At 36.6% G+C, this 23,087-nt stretch overlaps 1 protein-coding gene across 3 annotated transcripts in view; it reads right to left on the reverse strand.

Moving 5' to 3' along the window:
• Positions 1-991: 991 nt before the first annotated feature.
• COG6 (component of oligomeric golgi complex 6) overlaps positions 992-23,087 on the reverse strand; it is a 52,128-nt gene continuing 30,032 nt past the window's right edge. For 2 of the 3 annotated variants that reach the window (XM_040543218.1, XM_040543230.1), the window contains 7 exons: positions 22,004-22,121; positions 12,715-12,846; positions 12,021-12,188; positions 10,022-10,129; positions 8,433-8,486; positions 6,456-6,535; positions 992-2,876 (listed from right to left, as the gene is read on the reverse strand). In XM_040543218.1, the coding sequence (XP_040399152.1) occupies positions 2,729-2,876; positions 6,456-6,535; positions 8,433-8,486; positions 10,022-10,129; positions 12,021-12,188; positions 12,715-12,846; positions 22,004-22,121 (808 nt within the window). In that variant the 3' untranslated portion in view covers positions 992-2,728. The remainder of the gene's footprint in view (positions 2,877-6,455; positions 6,536-8,432; positions 8,487-10,021; positions 10,130-12,020; positions 12,189-12,714; positions 12,847-22,003; positions 22,122-23,087) is intronic. The other variant, XM_040543224.1, reaches the window with a different exon arrangement.

The raw sequence follows: 23,087 nt of genomic DNA on the forward strand, positions 1-23,087 counted from the left end.
ACATATTTAGAGAAAGGTGATGAGAAAGCTTTACAGAGAAGATTGAAGACAGAGGCATTGCCACTAGTGCTGGTGTACAACATTGGGTCCAACTCAGTCTCAACTGTTTGCTTGATACATCTGTGCATGATAAAGTCCTGGGATACTGATTCTGTTTCTGGGACTCATGTAATTGGAGGTCAATGTAAGGCCCCTAAGTAACAACCGGCAGAAGATGTAAATCTTGGACTCCTCAGGAGAGCTCCCACATACATCTCACAGATCCAAACCCCTCCTTGCTTGTTGTATCTCATGCCTCCCATGCTTTGCACTTATTTCTGTGTAGCTGCTAAATTTAGGAGAGAAGCATCAGAGCTGTCCCATTTCAAGCTGCACAACAAGCGAAGGGTTTGGGTGCTCTCCAGGAATGAGAGGGATGTTGATTCCAAACTCCTTTGGCCCAGAACCCAGTTTTCCCACTTCCCACAAAAGCGCTTGAAGCCCTTTACTCACCTACTTTCAGAATTGGGTCGTCTGAATGTCAAATGCAGAGCACGCTGCCTGCTAGTGCCAGTATTCAAATACCTCTTTTTGCAGTTTTCCTAAGCATGCTGCAGCTCAGCACAGAATAACGGACTCACTCTATGAAGGCAAGCCCCTCTGTATAAAGTGTTTAAGGCCCAACAGCAGATGTGCTTGACTAAACCAGCCCAGGTGAGCATCTCTTGATGCACTGTGATACTCAAGTCAGATCTACAACAACTGGTGTGTATACGGGTCCAGTACTGCCACCCACCACGATCCCATTCACTGCAACACTTACGGGTCAGACATTAAACTGAGCAATTAGAGGACTGAAGCACCACGGGTCCTGGTGTGGAAATCCTGGGGTGGTATTTGTAAAATTAAAGTGCCATTTCTATCATGGCAGTTCTGATAAGTCAAAATCTCATCATCTTTTCCTTCCTCCTTGTAGGAAGGCAGGCAGAAGAAACACACAAGACAGAAGTCAGTAAATCAAATGCCTTTTATTGATGTATTTGCTCTCTTGTGACCCTCTGTCATTTACTTTAACTGCACAGACCAAAATTAGTGATTGATTTTAGTTTTTACAAGTTACAACTTCTATAGCTTTTGCATTGTTACTCAGTGAAGATAAAATCATGGATAAGTCTCTAGGTGGACTCAAAGACAGGAAGCAACTTTTTACTAATCCTCATGCAAACTACTGACTGATTACTTGAGACTGAGGCTGAGTATAATTTGAGGAAAAAGTTCATTCTTAAGAGTATGTTAATCTAATAATAAGCTAATTTATAACCCTTTCACAACTAATGTAATTCTCACATATTAGATAATAATTATAGGCATATTAAGCAATATTAACGTCATTAAACAACATTGAACAGCCTTCTGAATATATACTACGGTAACACAAATTCTGAATAATTTAAGTGCGTTACCTAGTAAAAGCATAATTTTCCATTACAATTTTCCTAAGCTTCTAGATTTTTTTTTTCATCTTACAGCTCTAGTGTATTCAAACAGAGTAAACCTAACATTCACATTTACAAAAGAATTTATGCCTGATCCACGATCTCCAGGGACACTTACAATTTCAAATCTTTTTATAATATACTAACAAATTATGCCCATAAAGAAGATATTATAGTGTGGTATTACCACCAAAGCTAATTTCTAACTCGTGCAATGAGTTTTCCAAGAGACTAAAAAGGCATTGTTGCTGCTATTCTCTATTTCTTGCTATTTCACGAGCATACACTAACGTGCAGACTTGACTGCCACTAAGCATATGTTTTATATGGGGAATATAATTATTGACAAAAGCATCCATCTTAAGTATATAACTGATTCAATATGAATGACTGCTCATCTCCCCCTTGATGCATACAAATAACTAATGGCCACACCACCGTGCAAACGATCTTCCTAACCTATACTGTTACTGGTCCCAGCCTTAAGAGATCTGCACGCTTCAACTGATAAAAGGATTGCTACAGAACAACTGCAGCAAAAAATCTTTCTAATAAAATAAAATTATAAAAATAACTTAAAGCATGAAGTTCCAGGTTATGTACATGCAAATTATTCAAGTATTCCTTCTTACAAAAAACCACCAGAGTAGCAACAAAAACAATGGATTAAAAAAAATAATATATATATATATATATATATATATATGAATTCTGCTTCGAAGATTTAATCAACAGGTTTGGAAAACTGCATCATATATTCTAAAATGATTTATGAGCTGTGAAAGACTTGAGACATTCAAAGTATATCAGCCATACTAAAATGAAACAGTATCAGTGTGTATTGATGATAGGCTAAGAAAAAGGGTGAAAGAACAGGGAAAAAGAGCAAACAAAAATATTGGTGAGGTCATAAGAGACACTGGTTCAACATCTGGTCAAAAGGATCATGCATGGCAAAGAAAAGGCTTCTCTCTCCTTTACTCTCCTTTTCAAATAAATTGCATATTGTCAAGGTCCATTTCCATTAGAGGAATACATTAAAATAATTTTTAATCTATATTCTATTTTCTGGCCTATAGAAGGCATTCAAAGACACAGGAAAGACTCGACTTTTGCCAAACAGATTAAACAAAACTGCATTCCTACATATTTTAAGCATATAGTTATACATCAAAATTCAAAACAGAAAAATAACTCAATTTAAATACTCAAAGACAGAATTATGGATTCAGATAAATCTGGGTGAAGCAAGACTATGAGAGAAGTGCCTGAACTTGATGAGGAGATCTGTGTAGTATGGTTTCTGGATCCTTATACTTATTTGAAGGATCCATTACAGCTGCATATATCTCACTGTAAGCTCTGCAGACCAGTTCTGTGGACTGTTTTATTATCTGCTCTCTAAAAAATAAAAATAAAACAAACATCCACATAATTTGCAAATTGTAGGGAATGTAACAGTACTACATGCAAGGAATTCACAGTACAGTCTACAAATACACATTAAAAATTCAGTGTCAGTTACATTACAGAGCCCTTTTACTTCAAACATGAAAACTATTTAAAGCTTTACAACAAAAGACTTTTTCATCTGTTTGTATTGTACATACATGAACTCAGATATATGATCTTGATAAACAAGAAATTAGCTTTTTTATTTCTGCAATCATGAAAAAAACCGTAGAAGGAAACAACTGTAGAAGGTTAATTTAGTTTTTAATTTGCATACATTAGTTGTTCACCTGCACTCTTCTGCAATTTTTAAGACTGATATTCTTAGTGATCTACTGTTTACTTTTTGTCATTTCTTGCTGACCTTTGTAAATATAAGGTTTTTTTTTTGTCCCCATCCCCAACTACCAGCAAATATATTCTATTTGCTTTATCTTGGCTGTACCTATTCCATAATCTCTCAGAGGAAGAGCTGAAGAGATAGTGGTGAGAGATTTAAAACCTACTACAGGCTTTTACCAACAATGCTATAAAGTCTGTATCCTCTTTTTTTTTTTATTTCTTTTTTTATCTAAACAAGTAACAATGCATGGAGATTGCATGCTAAAATTAACAGGAAAGTTTAATACTTTTTGAAGACAATCAAATACTTTTATTTTACATTATCAATTGCATGTTTGCTTTAATCACCATGGCAATGTGTTTACAGCTCCACATGCATTTTTATTTAACAAAACCAGTAACAATAACTATTTTACAGCCAAACCCATGCAAGTGGAACACCAAGAGAAGCTAAGGAAACTGAGGTAATCATGAATCGAGATTCAGCCCTGCTAAACTATGCAGCCAAGGAACAAAGTCACCAGAACTGCATCCACTGAAGTCAGGGCTAAATTTACCAGCTCTGGACCACAGTGAGTGCGGACTGACAAGTTAAAGGAGTCTCGAATACCAAGTGGGTAGAACCTTGTATTTTCAGGAAATATTAGCAAATGGAAGCTATGAGAAAGATGAGGAGACAAATACTGCACTTTATTCTGATGCAAAGTATCCACTTTTTCAATGAACATGATCAACTGCCCCTATTACTAGGTTATGAGAATACCTGAAAAACAGACTGTCCTTATAATAGCAAATCTAGAAAGGCTGTTATAATGTATTCAGCATTTTCAGGTAAACAACTGTCTCTGAACACAGTTTAGGATCACTAAGCTACTGTAACGTGACAACCCTTTAAGAAAGTATTGCACACAGAATTTGTATAAGACTAACTGTATTGCAAAAAATAATCCTAAATTAAAAGAAAAAAGTTTATTAAAATATTCCATAGGACTAAACAGCATCAAATGAGTCTCTCCATCAACTAATGTCAATGTCATTAATCAGTGCATGAGGATTTCAGTTGCCATAACAACACGATACATTTTATCACTAACACAAATGGCAGCACTCTCTAAAAATAGTAATTCCAGCATTCAGTTTCAGTGATCCAACGCAAACAAAAAGAGCTTTACAAGACCAACAACCACGTAAATAAACAGCTTAAAACTTTGTTTTAAATGAACAAAGGAATTTGAAAAGCAAATGTTGGAGGGAATGCTCTTCATGGTCATAAAGCTTAAATTATTTTGCCACTGAGTATATAACATTCCCTTAACAAAAGCATGTGGTCTGGTTTTGAGAATTGAACCGTCGGGCTCCAGCTCAACAACTGAAACAGGAGATTACAATTATGTGACTTCAAGGAAGAAGTCTTCAAAATGGACCACAAATATCTGCAAAACTAGCTTGAAAATTTGAACTACTAAAGTCATTAAAAATGATAGCATTGGTTGAATGTTTTACTTGAATTTTGAGAAACTTCAGAGTTTTGCAGGTTTATTTACTACAGAAAATACTGAATACTGAATCCTACAAGCATCCATCTATGTAAATATGTATCTTTGAAAGTTTTTTATTATTAATTCTGTGCAGAAGCTAACCTATAACGTTGTTACAGGAGGTTAATAAACTCCTTTGTAGGCTGAGCTGTAGCAGCTATAGCAATCATCCTCACATAAGCTCCTGGCTCACCTCTCAGCTGCCCACTGTTACAAGATAGCACAATTTAAACCAAATTCACATTAAGAGAGGTTTAAAAGGCTCATAAAGGGGATAAGTCTAAGAGTGTATACATGACCAGTTTATCTTGGTTCATCTGATAGAAAGAAATGATTAAGTCAAGGTAATTTCACCGTGTGCCTGAGTCTTTATGGTAGCATAAAATCTGCCTCTAAAAATAGGTTTTGTGTTAGCAATGCAGAATAGAGGCTTTCCAAATTCAATCTACTATGACTGTTAATGAGACCTACATTAAAAAAAGCATATCAAGAGCCAACATACAGGTTTAAGAGCTTGACACCAAGAAGTGGAAGTTCCAGTGCTTCTGTTACATTACTGCTCAAGCTGCCCTGTTTGACCTGTACCAGTGCAGGGCAACTCTTACACAAGAGGGTCAGCTCTGCTGGCTGAGCTGTTGGAACTGTGACCCCAGCAGAGAGACCCAACAAACTGATGAAAAAAATGTCCCCCAGGCCAAGCCATGCACCAGGCATGTGGCATGAAACTGGAAGTCTCTGCATGAGGAGAACCTGAGCAGCAAGTTCTCAGCAGTAAGTATTTTTTCCCTTAACATATGTCACTTTTTTTAATCACAAGCTGCCATAATACAAACCCATTTGGAGAACAGGTAGCAGTAATGAGAATCCAAATGTTAAGAACATCACATCAAAATGTGACGTGCTAGTCACAATTTCTCGTATGTTCTGTAACCTCCATTCTTGACAAAAACACAAAAAATAACGTCAAGAAAGCTTTTGGATTAGTGCAGCATATAATTCTCTGAATTTAAGTACTACAAATTGTCTTCATATGGTTCACATTTAATTGGAAATAAGTTCTTGGCATTTTCCCTAACCTTACGGTTCAGTTGGCCCTTACTCGTCTTATTATACAACATATTCACGAAACAAGAGAAGAGATACATAATAAAGTTCTCACTTCTATACTTCAAAGGAAAAAATCACTAAAAAACATGTAAAAGTAATTTCAGCACAATATTCAATGGCGCAATGTCAATACTTTATAGTAAAGACAACAAATTTGATAATTTTAGACTTGATGGAGCAGTGGGGATAAAAGAAATTAAATATTTCATCTATCTTTAGAACGCTTACAAAATAGTTCTAAAACAATTTACAACTAAATTGACAAAGAATGCTGACACAGCATAACACGTTCAAAATAGGTAATTCATTTTGATAGTCTGTTAAATCAAGAGTAACTACTTCAGAAAGTTACAAAATTACATATTCCTGTTTGTTCAAATAGAGGACAGTCAAAACAAAATTGAATTGTGAACTGAAGTACAATGCAAATGTGATTACAGCTGATAACTTGAATTCTCATCATGATCCGCTGAAACCTAATCAAATTCATCTTTCTGATTATTATACAGGCATAATAGAAATTCGAAGTTAAGATACTTACTTCACAGTGGCACTCAGAAGGAAATTCAGCTGGGACATTAACAGACTATCTGGAGCAGACAGATAGCGATCAAACTGAGCCTAGGGGTGGGAAAAAGAATATGAGATCAACATACGAAGAACTTGCTGTTACATGTGGATAGATAAAAATACAGATCTCTGAAAAAGGGCTACTTTAAAATGGCATCTTCTCACTTGATACAATTTTATATTTTTATGTATTTAAAACCAAAGCTAACATAATATACAAATATTTAAGGTGGAGCTTAATATATTATCGAAACCAAACGTCTAATTTCAGCACCTCTGTCACCAACATTTCAAGTTTCTGACTCTGAGGAGTACAGATGGCGGGGCAAAAAATGAGAAAGTGGCTTCCATAACTACCCAAGTTTTCTATGTAGCTGGCGCATACTGAAGATCACCATTGAAGATCAGAACTACTCTGTTCAGTGCAGAGATAATCACAGAATCACTTTGGTTGGAAAAGACTTTTAAAATCTAGCCTGTCCAAGTTAGACATGTTTATTTCCTATTTTTTACATGAAGCCACTGCTAAATAATCTAATGAGCAGTTATGCTGGGAGAAACAAGACCAAGGGACCTACTTCAGGCTCCATGAACTGCTTCCAGGCTTATTTCTCCTGCCCCACATAACAGTGAAAAATACCACAGCGCTCTGATTTTCTGTTAAGCTGGGAGGCAGTGAACCTACCTGTAAGTATTCCCTCCCTCCTATGGTTAAAATCCTAAGCAGACTACATTGACAGATGGGATTTATGCGGGTTTAATTTCAGCATACTGGCTTCCATTCTGGTTCAAGTGTGTTCACATAAGCATACATTAAACAAAGTTATGAAGAAAATAAGAGTTGTATTCTTTTCTAACTTTTCAAGTAGAATTATTATGTATGACTATAAATCGGTAATATATATGCAATTTAAAAAGATGGTCTCCAAGCTGCAGTCTTTAAATTTCTTGTAGGTCAACAAGGCTGTGATAAGTTGAAGATATTTTAAATGCAAAATGTATAAATATTGGTAAGAATGCATGCTGATCTGAGTAAACCACCGAGTGCTCTGTGCCAGAGCTCTGTTCTTCCAAGGAGCTTAGGATTCGCAGGTTCAGAGCTTTAATGGAGGAAAAACAGGCTATACTGACACAGTGAGAAGGGATTCAACATACAATTTTTTTAAGAGACCCATTTCTTAATCAAAAAAAAAAAAAACAGCCTTTCCCCTCCCTGAAATTCAAGCCACTGTATTATGTCTAGATTTATCCTAGAACATTTTCCATGGTGTATGTGTGCACTGCTGGCTGAGCGGCCCTTATTTACAGTTAAATTTTCAGAATAAAGCTAAACTTGGCTAAGCAAGAAGAGTGACAGATCATATGCTACTGTCTACTGAACTATGATATTGCAATCTCTATGCAAAATACCCTTCACACACATTAAGAAAAAACATCAGCTAATAATCTGTTTTAAAATATATTGCAGCTTTCAGCTTAAAGAAATATATATTTAACTGCAGCATATGCCCAGCACCTAACTTCTGAGTTTAGCTGAAATACTTGCATAAAATCAAAGCCTTAGGACCAAAATTATAAATGATAGCAGAACCTATATTTCAAAGCATTCAGGCAAAAAATAAATTTTGATGATTAAAACTAATTAGAGCTAAGTATTTGCTTTTAGCAATTTAAGATGACTCATGGGATAACGTTCTTACAAATAAAGTCCTGCTTCTCAAGACTTAGAAATTAACATTCTATTACTACCAGCTCATAAATAATTTATGAATTTATTACTTCAAGTGGTCCAATTACTACAAATGAAGAAAGTATTCCCAGACTTGTAACTTAGCTATTCTTAAAGAGTACAGCTTGTTAGATGAATGTCTACTACATAACACCATTAAAAGAATTCTTTCCCATGTCACAGCTACACTGCTACATTATGAAATTGTAAAACGCTTACCATCGCTACCTTCAGGGACATGGAATCCAAACTTGGCAAATTTGAAAGAGGACCCTAAGAATAAGTAATCAAAGGGGGAAAAAAGAAGTCAATCTAGCATAAGGAAAAAGACAAAAAACTATAAATTCTGCAGTCGGTTCAGTACTAAGTCATTACTTGGTCCTGCTACAAGATATTACATTTTTGGAAACTGAATCACCACACCAATACCGGAAGTGCTGTAACAGTTCATTTGTATTCCGCCACTCCCTTGAATCAAAGACTTGGAATGCTGACTTTTTCATGTGTGCTTTCAAGTTCTTTTCTTCCTTTTTCACCATTAAATGACAAAAATGCAGGAAAATGCTTTCTACAAGGTCTGTGATAAAAACGAAACTGGCGACTGTCCAAATCCCCTTGGTGTTCCAGAATTACAGAGGACAACTTCCATCTCTTCATCTGTTCCTGGACCGTGCAAAATTCAACTCTGCTCCCTAGTAACTCTTCTGTGTTTACAAGGCATTGCATGCTGCCTAACCTCCCAGCAAATCTTCTAAGAACCTCACTCCTGCAGCCAGGCAGAAGGACAGATATGAAAGAAAACTGCTACTGGAAAGTCTACCCACATTCTGTTAAACAATCTGCCCTGGTCTGTTTGAAATTGGTTTTAGAAGAGGAGATAGGCTCATGAATAGGAAACCAAGCCGAGTTACTAATCAGATTATTTCTGCACTTCAAATGGTTCTCTAAAAGTCTGTTGAGCTTGGGCACTTCATGTAGAAATACTGGCCGCAGAAAAACCATGAAGCTCTGTAACACAGTACTGCTTTCTCCAGAAAACACCATTATTCACCTTCTTTGCAAAAGATCTTAGGCACAGGGAAGAGGGGATGTATTAACACCTATCATGTATGAACAGTGGTTCGAAAGAAAAAAGAGCATGAGCACTAAATTCCAGGCTCTGAATTTCAACTTGTCCTAAGAAATCTGATGTTTTCACCCTGAGAATCACACTGTCTTGGTCCTCAGATAGGTAGAGCAGTGAATAAAGACAAAAAGCTACATGATTTCAAATTACTATTAAGCTCTTCCAACATTTTTTCACAGAACAAAAAATGCAGTAAATGTCGAATGCATGCAAGGCATCCACTCTTGTGTATGGTACAATAGCATGCACTTGAAAAAAAAAAAAAACAAATGCTACATACCCAATAGGTCTGATACATTCTAGATGGAAGTGGTACACATACTCACTACTTGTGTTTTAGACCCAGCTTCATTCTAATACATTCTGAGGGATATTACACTACCTATACAGTTATTCTGAGAATGCACAGGATGCCTCTGGTGTGCAGAGGCTGTTGATGGTACGCAGATAAGCTGCACAGAAGGACTGATGCATCCCAAACCTGCTAGAACATAGAGCATGGAGAAAACCTGTACTTGCAAGATACCTTTGTCTAACAGCCCTGGTCCCATATGAAAAATCAACAGGTATCACTGAGTTTTTGCTTTCAAAGGAAAATTAATTTGTAAAAATAATAGTGCCAGAATTCTTCTACTAGGCAGGTATGCCCTACCATCTGAATACATCCAAGATATAATCTTACCTGTTCTGGTTTGTGTTGCTGCACAGAGTTATATATGTAACTTAGACCAGCTCTAGTTAAGACGTAGGAAGCTTGTTCATTTATGAGCGTATCTAAATGAGCTTCAATCTGAAATTTAAATGTCAGATATTTATAAATCTGCATGAGAATATTAAATATAACTAAGTCTGGAGTTAAAAGGTCTAGAAACACAAATAACATGAGAATTATCAACAAACAAGGAAAAAGCACAAGTACAAACAGCATAATTACTCTATCCATTTACATCTTTCATATTATGAGAAGCCAATAATAAAAACAGAGCTGATTCTTTCTGTGTAACAGAAGAGACTATTTTTTTTTGTATTTGTAAATTCAGCAGCACTAAAAATTAAGAAAAACCCAAACCCTTATACATTGTTGTATCTTTTTTTTTACTATAATTCTTTGAAAATATCGACAACAGCATGGAAGCTTTATAATAAACAACAGGAAAAAAATGCCAGTCTTTCACAAGGAAAATTAAATTGAAACCAAACATGATCAGTAAGGCTTCTACATTCAATACTGATAGCCGTGTGTTTGAAAAAAGTTGATTGAAAAAACAACAATGAAGTTACAGCTAATAGTTTTGCTTTAATTACCTTAATACAAAACTGTATCTCTATATATTTTACATTCTGAATATAATCTTCACTTTGCCGAGAAACCTAATAAATAAATGCAGTCATAGCAGAAGCAATCACCTTTGAGTAGTCTCAGGAAGATTGGGGAATATATACATTATTGCTTCCTTTTTACAGACAACTACCCCATGTTTGTTTATTTCTCTTCTCTTAAAGAAAAGCTGAAATTCATAATATATCAAACTCTAGTAAAATGCAAGTCGTCTGTGTGATATTTTAAGAGTTCACATTTTTACCTTCTAAAATTGCTTAGAATAATGTACTTTTCTTTATACATTAGGAGGGAAGTCATAATCTTTCAGTTTGGAGATTTTAACTGTCTTCAGGAGTTCTTTTCTTCTATGAAATTTTTTTCTCTTACTTAATATGCCATTCTACCTCCACTTCATTAATCTACTTAGGTATAATCTTAAAGAATTTTTTCAATCTATTCCTGTATTTGTAAAACGTGTGAAGAAAGCAAATGATATTAAATGCATAACCTTCAGTTCTACTGCTTATTTTAAGAATAAATCAATTGCAACATTTACTGTGAAAAAGGAGCTCTGATAATGGAGATTCAAAATGCCCCAGAGAGTTTGGTGGGGTTGTCTGTTTGTTTGTTTCCATGCTAAAAGGAGCTAGAAATTCAAATTAGGAGCAGATAGGGAAAAATGTCTCACAGCCAATCTTCACTAATGCCTTCAAATACGAAGTTGTGACTTTTTTCCAAAGCCCTCAAGCTCCAAACCTCTCCTGAGACGTATTGCAGAGATGTTCATGTAGCAAAACTATAAATGGGCAGTGCCTAGGTTTTTCCAAGTGAATGGTTTATAAACTACATTTCCATTTCAAAATGGTACCAAATATGAACAATTACGCTGGCACATTAGGTGAAACCAAACAAATGGGAAAGGAAAGGTAGAAAGAAGCACTAAATTAGTAATGCTCAGCTATACCATATTAAAACCCCATATGAACACAGCCAGACATTTGACTGAGCTTTCAACTACTATTTGCTTCAAGTTGCAGGTAAGTATTAGAACGATTCGGATAATGACAATTTTTCACCAATAGGGATTTATCTGCAACTAAAACAAAACAAAACTTAACTTTTCTAATAATTTTGTGTATAAAGATGCTGAGTACTATCATCAGCTCTGATATCTGGTATTTACTTATGACCTCTGACAAGAACCCCTCCCTCTTATGCCATTTCCTTGATTTAACATTGACCCAAAACCAACATAATCAAAGATAACTATGTTCACATCATGACTTATAGTCTGGAAAAAAAAAAGAAGAAAAAAAAAACAGTAATAAGTTTATTTTCTATTTGGGTTGGTTACGCTCACCTGAAACTGTAACATTTCTAGACGTTTGTCAGTGAATTCAAAGAGAGCCAAAGTAGTCTTCATCATATAAAGCGAATTTACCATGAAGGTTGCCATATCAGCTGTGCCCAAATTACTGGCAGACATAGTACACATCTGTAACAATGGATCTAGCACACAAGATAGAACCTAAAATAGAAAACACATAGAAAAGAGAGAAGGAGGAGGAAATCACGTCACACAGGGCTTCTAAGATCATTCTGTCTCTATCATGTATTTATTCCCCAAAGCAGAATAAAGAGAAATGAGAGTTTCCAACTGTGAAAACAGTTTCATGCTGGATTTTTCAGCAGGTGATCAGCTACCATAGTGATGGGGAAAGTATAAAAACCTGAGAAGAACAGATTCTAACCTAGCAGGAGGAAGAGTAACCCACATTAGATAATTGGCAATTGTGCGATCTTGATGGAGTATTTACTTAATGGAGTAGTAATTGGATAACAGAATTTAGACACTGTGTTAAGAGTAGCACTCCATACTGTACTGCAATTATCCACTTAGTTAGTCACCATCTTATTCACATTAAAAACTGAGGTTTGGTAGAAGGCTCCAAAATAAAAATAGGACCAGACAAAAAAGATTAATGGACCAAGACTAACTTAAATGTACTTTTTTTTTTTTCCCCTTCTCTCAAAGCAGTCAAACGTCCTTATACCTGCACAAAGTCAGCCTGACGAGCATCCAGTGGAACAACTGATGAGTCGTGAGATGCCAGAACCTCTCGTAGCAAATTAAGTGTCTGATTTAGTGCAGAGCTTGGGCCAAGATCAGGAGGTGGGAGTTCAACCTAAAGAATGAAATCATCCATTTTTGTTTGTTTTAAATTCCATTTACAGCAAACACCATCACATCTGATAACACAGATACAAACACCTAATTGAAAAGTTACATGTAGCCATGCAGAGAAGAATTTTAATTTGACACTGGACAAATCTTGCAAGTTTCAGATTATAACTGCCTGCAACTTTCAGAATAACCACTCCATTCAGTGACAAACAAGCAAAACTAAATTTCTTCTTTCACTCAAATCATGCCTACTTTATAATCTAGATACACACAAACACTATAGGTTTTGGTAGCAAAAAAAAAAATACATTTGCTAGATTAGGTACCAGAGAACAGCCACATTGCTGGCACCACTGAGTTCACTTTGCGCAAGGCTTCTTTTAAATGCTCCATAATCTAGTGCAAACAGAATGAATGAAGCCATCTTCTTGACAAGACTGCATAGCCCCTGTCATGCTGAGTGGCTGGACATGAGAACTGTGCCAGGCAGCAGTAGTCATAGATGCAACAGTCTTAATCCCTAGCAAATTTGTACCACAAATTACCGGTATACAAATGAACTAGCACAAGCTAACTCAAGTACACTCACGAAACTGCAGTGATACTGCAAGCACCAGAATGCAGGCTGACTTCAAAGATGAGATATGGGAATCCAGATATTTAAAAACCATGAAGAACACACTTTGAGGCAGGTGAGTTGGAGCACCTGACATGGACTACAATTACATGACGTTTTTAACACAGGCTCACATACTTTAACACGCAAATACCCATTATATCACTCACAAAATGTTTATATAATAAAAAACATAGCACATCTCATTTTCTTTTTCACTAGAAACGTAGCTGTATCTTCCTGTCTCCAGTGATGCCTCAAACTGGCTTCCTGCTGCTTCCAGACCCTTATGACAACCCAAACTGCCGGTTCCATTTCCTTCTGCCAACCCTTCTCCCTCTTCCTTGTCTCCTGCCTATTCAAGGGTAAACACGAGTCTGGCTGGATCACGTGGGAGTAAGGAGACCCCCAAGAATACAGACCAATTGGACACATCAAAGCACAATCTCTTTCCGAAAGGATGTGGGGAGAACGAAGTTTGGCTTGGTCTGGAACTAGCCTGTGCCGCTCAAGGTGTGTGGGAGCAGCAGAAGTAGGCAGTACGCACCTCTGCAAAGCCTTTAAGACTCCTGTTCAGCAAGAAAAGAAGGTAGCTCTGGATGGACCCTCAAGCCACAGGTAACAGGTTCCATAGCTGTCGCTAACAAGAACTCTTTTGCATCCTTCTGAATACAAAATGTTCCTCTGTGCTCACTTTCCAAGAGATAGTACAGTGAATTCGAGGAACTAATGGAAAACTGGAACTAATAAGTTCAGAGAACAGTTGTTGTTCGGCATAAATAGTCTTGAAAATTTAAAATAAATACTCTCCCAGCAATGAAGAAACTAATTTGGAAAAAGGCACTTATTCAGCGGTGATTAGTAGTAAAGTCTACTGAAATTTACAGCAGTGACTTCCTTCTTGTTTATTCCTGTTATTATTAGGGGTATTGATTGTGCCCTGAACAGCCTGTTCTCAGACCTGAACTGGACCGTGTTCAGGGATATTTTGGCATTAATTTGAGAGCAGAGACTGATAGGGCTTTCACTTCCAATACACACACAGATCATGGCAATGATAATCTCAGGCTTCTTTGTGCAGAGAATTTTTGTCCCTTGAAGTAGATGATGGTCAGAAGTTTCTAAATCAGCTTCATCTTTCATTTAGCCTGTTCCTTTGAAGTCCACTGTTTTCTAGATGGGAACAAGGAACAACATCGCTGGAGAATAAAACACCACAAGGAAAAGAGGCTTAGATCATTAGATTCTATTGGGGTTTGCTCGAAATTCTCAACTATTTCAACAGAGGCAGAATTATCAGTAAGTGTAAGGAAAATTAAAGCAATGCTATATTCACATTGAGAATTCCGACCTTTTGCACCCTATATTTATAGGGTGATTTTTTCAGAATTAAAAAAAGAAAGTTTTAAATCAGGTGTATCTTAATTTATAGATGAAGCTACTGACATCAATTCGTGAGAACTAAATTGCTGCTCTAATTAAAAAAAACAGTCATGTCCTGAATGTTTTTACATGAACTGAAAAATGATTATAAATGATGCTATTTCCAGAGAAATAGATTTGAAATGCACCCTTTGAAGTACCTGGTTCACACACAAGCCAGACAAGAACTAGCTAAAAAATTCTCAGAAGAGTTCGGTAGCAGCCAGTTCAATAGCATTAAAACATACTCTAACAGTATTAAGGGTCTAATCAGCTGTAACTAGCAGTTCAGACACGCCAAAAGTAGTCAAACCAGCTGTTCACCCATTCAAAGAAGACAAGAAAAAAATCCCAATTTTAAAAATCTAATATACAAAACAGAAACTAGTTATCCTAAAATAACAATGGATGCTACAAGTTGTACGTGAGGTTTAGTATAAAAGGTTGCATCTTCATTTAAACTTCTCAGCTTTCAAATTCGAAGTTCCACATATCAGTCAGTGGGGAATAATTACTAAGCAAGTAATCTCGCACAATTTTTGTTTCTATTGACTACGTGCAATTCTAGTAAGTACTGGAGGAGACACCAATGAGAGCAGTGTTCTTAGAAGCTCACATATGCACCAGAAAACACTCTACAGGCACACAATCAGAACTATTTACATGCTACCCTACCTGAACATTAGAAAGTTAAGAGTGCAGAAAGACATGGACTTACTGGAGCAAGTCCAGTGAAGGACCACATAGATCGTGAAGGCACTGGAACGTCTCTCATACAAGGAGAGACTGAGAGATCTGGGACTGGTCAGCCCCAAGAACAGGAGGCTCAGGGGGAATGTCATCAATGTGTATAAATGCCTCACAGGAGGAGTAAAGAAGTGGGAGCCAAAGCTCTTCTTGGTGGTGAGCAGTGACAGGTCAAGAGGCAATGTGCACAGACTGAAACACAAGAAATTCCACTGGATTACAGAAAACAACTTTTCAGTGTGAAATTAGTCAAATACTGGAGACAGTTGCACCACAAGGTTCTGCAGTCTCCATGCCTGGAGTCGCTCGATGGGACAGAGTTCTCAGCAACCTGCTCCAGATGACACTGTTTGAGCAGGATGGTTGGACTACATGATCTCTAGAGGTGACCTTCTAGACCACTAGAGGTGACCTCTCTAGAGGTGACCTGCTGACCTTGTCTATTCTGCAGTTCAGTGATAGTAGTGTTAAACAAAAGACAACAGTAATTTTAAGTATACAACTCCTCAAAGAATGCACTGCTAAGAGAGAGAATGAAAATGTTAGTGGCTTTTTGAAGGGCCTAATCAGCTTTTAAGTTAGACTTTTAAAATCCTCACTGGCATGGAGGCAGAGACAAAGCACTAAAGATGTGCAACCTTGTAAAAAGGTATCAGCGTATTTCACCCTTTCAGTTACAACAGGCTCATATCAACAGATGCTTCATTCTAGAAAATGAGACAACTTTCACCATAGTTAAACAGCAGCAGCATAAGAAATTTGTGTGCATGTCTACCAGAGGAGCTTCAGAGCAGCTGTCTAAGCTCTCCTCAGCCCTGTTAGAATTCTATCACAGACTCCAAAGTAGAATGCCTAATGGCATGCTTTTCTTTCTAGCTTTAAGTTGGACTTGGAAGAACAGACAGTAGAAAAAAACCTTGTTAGCTTTCCTTTGTTCACATGGATCCACTCAGACCACAACATCACTCAGACCACATCAACCTACCTCGTTTCATCTGTCCCACAGCTGTTTTCCCAGAAACCTAAGAGGCTTCATTCTGATGGGAACCAAATTATGAGGGAGAAGTTTACAGTTATTCCCATGCAATACTTTAATGCCTCTCCCACTTACAAACTTAACAGATAATGCAATCTTAACATTTAATTTGCATACATCTAGTCTAAAAAGACCAGCATTAAGTAACAAATCCCAAAGCCTGGCCTTGTGTACTCTACTAATAATCATCCTTTTCAGACAGCAGCTGGCAGGTTAGTTTGGCGTAATCTCTCTTCAGTACCCTTATGATACCTTTCATTCTATTCACTTCAGTGTTTGAAATTATTCACGGAATCATAAAGGTTGGAAAAGACCTCCAAGATCATCTAGTCCAACTGTCCCCCTATCACCAATATTACCCAATAAATTCTTTCCTTCAATAATTGTTCTGGAGCATTACTGAAACCAGAGTAAGGACAGGTGTGCTTGAAAATTCCCTTACCGTAAGCTGGTCTAATAAAACATGCTGTCATAATGAGCCATGTGTAACAGGCTCATTAAAGTGCCTCACCAGTGGACTCGTGATTTTAAATGCCAATTTTCTCAACATGAGAGAACTGAGTATCCATCCACCTCAGTGCTCTAGGTGTTATTAACTTTGCTTCCAGTTTCATTGAACCCGTTTGTTTTCTGATAATTATTTGCATTTAGTATTTTCTCCTGGATTTATCATCATGTGTAAAATGGTAACCTGTACCAGGTTGGTTTTATTTAGATCCAGACAGCGATTAACACAAACAGAATCCCAAATTCCTAAATATTTCATTCATCAGTGCATGGACAAAGGAAACACAAAGGATATTTAAAGACTGAACCTATTGTTCTAAATTACTTCCCTAGCATGTTCTTTGGGGGTTCAAGAAAACTATAAAGAAACAAATACCAACAAGATTTTCAGACTGGGGACACTAATGTGGGCCAAACCCCATCCGGGTTCAGCAAGGAAGGTGTTCTAGGTCAGAACCTAAACACATTGTTACCAGAGCTAGAAAGCAGTTTTATCCTCTGAAGGATAAAAGCCCACAGAATAAAAGTTGATGCACTGAACTTTCAATGAGACAGAAGGCTGATGATGCACAGCTTCCATACGATGCCAGTGTTGAGTCCTATGACAATCTGAGAATTTCAGAGCTGTGGATTGCATTTCAAACCCTGAAAACAAAGTGGCTTTGGAATGTCTGTCACCAAGCTTCACAGCAGCTTTCAAGGAGTACAGGAGACAAAGACTCCCTTGCATACTTACTGCCTTTCTTTTGATAAAAATGAATTTACATTCAGACAGTAAGCTTAAGGTATCTATTGTATAGATTTCAGATCCTAAGGAGCCACCTGAGAAGTGTGAATGTGAACAAGTTAAAAAGATTCGCAGACTGAAGAATCTGAAGTTGTGAGAACTGCTGACTATGTTATTTTCAGATTACAACCAGAATGCTTGAGGTTTTCTGATGTAATGAAAAAAACATTCATAGGAAAGTGCATCTGAGCAAGCCAATAAGTACTATGAAATAACTAGGGATTTCCCTGTACCATCTACAATGATGATTTGACAACCAAAGAAGGAGAATCCTGATCTAAGACTGCCTTCAAGTTTCCATACAGCACTGTGCCTGTGAAACTCGTTATGCAATGTGGGACTCTTCCTCAAAAACAGATGTGAACAGGAAGCTGTTTTCTTGTCCTAGAAAGAACATCTTGAAGTCTCAGTTTCCCATTGTGCTTCAGAAACAAAGGCCAGCCAGCTTTGAAGGCAATGCTCTACCCAGCATAATCAACAACCCAGGGAATTAAGTTTTCTGTGGTAATGAGGACAGAGACAAGCCTCTGTCCTGTCATTCCTCTACATTCAAAGGAGATGGTCTAGAGGAGTTAGCATATTTAGTGAAACCTTCTTTGTCTAAGAAGTTCACAACTAGCTCTACTTAAGAGCAAGTTTTGCTTAAATACTGCTCATCTATCAACTATTAAATTGTAGATACTGGAAAAAAATATCATATCAAGACACAATAACACATTGATTTAATCTAGACAGTTCTCCCCATGTTACAGCACAAGAGAATTTGCACATGGCTGAAGAAACCCCTGTCAAGTTACATATGGAATGATGACTAAATCTTCTGGAACTGAGTAGCTATGAACAGTAATTACAAAAACACTTACATTCTCTTTAAATGAAATAAAAATTGTAGAACCGATTTCCATTTCAAATTATTTGCTCATGATTTCTAGATTATTATCAACAGCTGATGATACTGAGAGAATACTATCATCAAAATGGTGATTTAATCAAGGTAACGGACAGTCGATATTCTTTGAAAGAGGCTTATCAACTGCTTAAGATGCAAAATATAAGCAGAAATATGAAAAAAACATGGTTTCCAGACTGTAGAAGTGAAAAGTAATTTAATAATTTTACAAGCGAGTATCCTCTTTGTGCATAACGGATCAGCAGCAAAGCCTTTGCAATCATATATGTAAGCACAAACGTCTGTTTTCCAGTACTTTGAAAATAAAAAAGAAAATCTGGAAACAGATGCAGTGGGATACATAGCAAAAAGCTGGTCGGGACGTCAAGAGACTCGTACTCACACACATGCATTGTTTTGGTCTGAACACACATTAACAAAAAAAAACCCGGGTGATGAAAAGCAACCTTGAGATTCCTCAAAAAGTAAAATCACCATGACTTTCAGTGCTATATTAATGGAGACGTATGAAAAGGCATAAAATTTGGTTATCTGCATATTAACACACAATAAAGTAACAGAAGAATTAAATTTATGACAAAATAAAGGTCTATATCAACTGAAAAGTAATGTTTCTCTGAGTATAATTCGGCTACTAATTTTGCATTTTTTTGTGAAGTAAAACTAATTTTAGTCATGAGGAAATAGAACATTATTCTATCAATTTAGTAGCCCATTTATATAGGGAAATAATATAAGGTGATTCCCAGGACTGGCTAAAACTCTGTTACAAGTACTACACATCAGTACAGTCAGACTCCTTCTCACCCTTATGGTTACCCGAGCTGTTAACTCTTAAAGTGCAGATTAATAAATAATTGCAGATGCCTTTGTTACTCATACATTTAATCAGCTTCTGAGTCTCTTTAATCCATTGACCTCAATTATATCCTCAGGAAAGATCTTCAGAGGGCATATATGCAAAGTAAAACTGTCAATTTCAGATTTAATACACAGAATGTGTTTACGAGAAAGAACAATACTACGATCTTATGTTATACACAGTAGGCTGGGTATGCCGCTTCATCCTAAATGACTTGCACTGAAATGCTATTGAAGGTTGCAAGTACAACCACCAACTTCATTTAAAGTCAGTAAACCCAAATTCAACTCTTTTATGAAACAAGGCAGTGTCTAGAGGCAGCTACATCTTGGCCAGAGACTGGGGGAAGGTAACTAAGAGGTCAAAGAGGATTATACAACCTTCCCATAGTGACCACAAAAAGAACAGACACCATTAACTGGGGGATGACAATTTCTTTATCACTCCTTCTTAATTCTACTCATCTCCAAATTGAAAACAGCCTATCATCCAAACCAAAAGTACAAAGATTGTAAGTTATGTAAGCAGAAAAATTACACTGGATCCTGTTTGAGTAAGATGCAAGACCCAGAAGGTTAAATACAACAGAGCTAAATATAACAGATATGAATACGGCCTGAAGCCAAGAAGTTTTCTTCTGTTAAACACTATTTTGCACATTCTTTCTAAATATTCATAGATCTTTGCTAAGGTCCATTACTGATTTCTCTTCATAAAAAGACCAAATACACAAATATTTCATTTCAGATTAGGCATTAGGAAAGAAAATATTCTGAGGAATTAACATGCAGCTAGCATATGCCATAAGCTTTATTTGTTCATACTTTGGTAAAATCACACAGTCTCTGTTCATTGTACTTTTCATGAACTCAACATCAGTAGCAGAGGAACTACTATTCTGATGACACTACACTCACATGGAAACACCCCATGACAACAAACAATGTGCTAAGTGGACTTGGCAGTAGGGACTGGGGTACCAGCAGCAACCAATGAGTCATCTGATGAAGGGTATAAAAATCACTGAAAGGAGTCACTAGAATATAAGGAAGGAAAGAAGAAGAGGTACAACTACTCCTTGAGAAAGACATTCCTCAACCCTTGCAGAAACACAAAGAAGCAGGACCAGCGGCAAACAGCAGAATGAGAAAACTACCTTGGAACTACAGAACAACATTGACCAAACTCAGAAAATCCCAGTGAATGGTCAAGGAACTACAAGGTTTTGCACAAAGATCAGCTTCTGCAAATCTACATTTATTCTGTGTTTTTCCATTGGGTTAAATGCAACTAATTCAGAAACATATTTACAAAACTTTAGTGTTCGTTTTCCACTTTCAAACGGCATTTCTAAACTGAAAAAACAGAAACGTGGGGACTTCTTTGCCAAACTCTGGGGTTGTGCAATGCCTTGGAAAAGTCACCTCTTCCTGATTCTCAGACCTAGGCAACCTACCACATCCCAGATAGGGATGTTGGATAAAGATCAGATCCCTAGGAAATGGGAAGGGATATGCAGCCTAACAATTTGCTTTTACTTTGCTTAAATCTCAGGAAGGTGAGATTTATTTGGTGGATCCACCATCAGCAACCAGATACAAAAACAGCAGGGAGAGCTTAACAAGAACTGTATTAGGTACTGAAGAATGGAAAGTTCACTGAAATGCAAACAACAGGAGAAGAAAAGATACCAGGGAAGTGATGCTGGCTTAGGGACAGCTGTTTTTTTTTTTTTTTTTTTGGTTTAACGGAAGTATATCCTCCTTTTAACACCAGCAATGTTCATGGTATAGAATTGTTTTTATAGAAGACAGAAAAGTTTAAGTTTTGCTTTTACTCAGCTTAGCTTCCTGGATTATATTCATAACTTCAAGAAAGGAATTACACACATGACTAATTAACTACTGATCTGATGATGCATTAATATAAATGATCCAGCTCCATCAGCTGACCTTGCTTTACTGCACTTTGGGAAATTTCACAATTAATATTTTTGTTTGTCATAGATTTTAAAACTATGTAAACTTCTCTGCTGCTCTGTTATCAAATGCTGCTAATAACATTATTTTTAAACATATTTACCAACAGTAATTAAAGAATTAAAAAACTTAAGTTTTAACAATATCCCTTTTCTAGAATATAAAAACAACAAAACTGATTTTAGGAAAAGCTGAAGTCTAAAACAGCTATTCATCTAATAATCTTACTAGACAAAACAGAAATGAAAGTTTTTGTTTTGAAATATGAAAGCCGCATGATGTTGAAACAAACCTTGTCCATGAGTTTACTTGCATGAAGACTCAGACTATTAAAGAATATCTTCTTACTCAACAAATGCATTTCTTCAATTGTTGTCAACAGTGTGGCTGCACTGTTTCCCACGATACCACTGAAAACAAAATTAAGATTAACTACATAATCTGAAGGGAGGGAGGAATATGACAGGGTCAGAAGCTTTAGACAGCATTTCAAACACAAATTTTTCAGAGTTCAAAACATACAGCAAATCATTGTAGGAAACAGCTCTCCATAGTGGCTTTCTGAGAGATTCACTCATAAGAAGACTGCAACAACAAGCATTATCAACCATGTCATCAAGCAGATATTACTTTTAAGTACAGCCTATATAAAGTTGAGCACAAACATTTTAGTATAATTCTAAAATTTACTGGATTTTTGTTTTGTTATTCTGCAAATCTACTTGTTATACAAACAGATTACATAAACAAAAAGGGTTGATAACTTTATTCTATCATATTGTCCTCTAGGGATAGCATCCTAGCTCTCTTCAGTGTGACGAGAGGCATCTCCAGTGATACAAGAATTCATGCCTTGCTATTCTGAGTGTCAAGCTATTACATTTAACACAACTACTGCATAAACCTTAAACTACCTTACCTGACTATGAACATCTCACTAATTTACCTTTTGTCTGTAGTAAAAACACTTCGAAGCTACAAAAATTGCAAGTAAAAAATTAATTGCATCATAATAGGGCTAATTCTTGCAGCTTGGTTTTCAGAATATAATCTTGTTGCATTTAATGGGTCGTTTCTCAAAGTGGGTTTTCCCTTCATTATTTGGGTGAACTTCCTGTATACGGAGGAAATTACTCAGCTGACAGAAGGTACTTCAGTGGTCTTTAAGCAACGTATCATAGCAGGAGAGAAAGCAACAGATAAGACTGCCTAAGACCCTCCTCCATTTTAACATCACATATTCAATTGCTTTACTACCACTGGGAAACTGACACTGGAGACAAAAAAAAAGGCAAAAATATTTCAGCTGTTTTTGACAACAAAATTAGGAATGTTTTGCTCAATATTATAAAAGAAAAAATAGGTCCGATATGTGT

Source organism: Cygnus olor, chromosome 1, assembly GCF_009769625.2.
Source record: "Cygnus olor isolate bCygOlo1 chromosome 1, bCygOlo1.pri.v2, whole genome shotgun sequence".
In the NCBI taxonomy this organism is placed as follows: Eukaryota; Metazoa; Chordata; class Aves; order Anseriformes; family Anatidae; genus Cygnus; species Cygnus olor.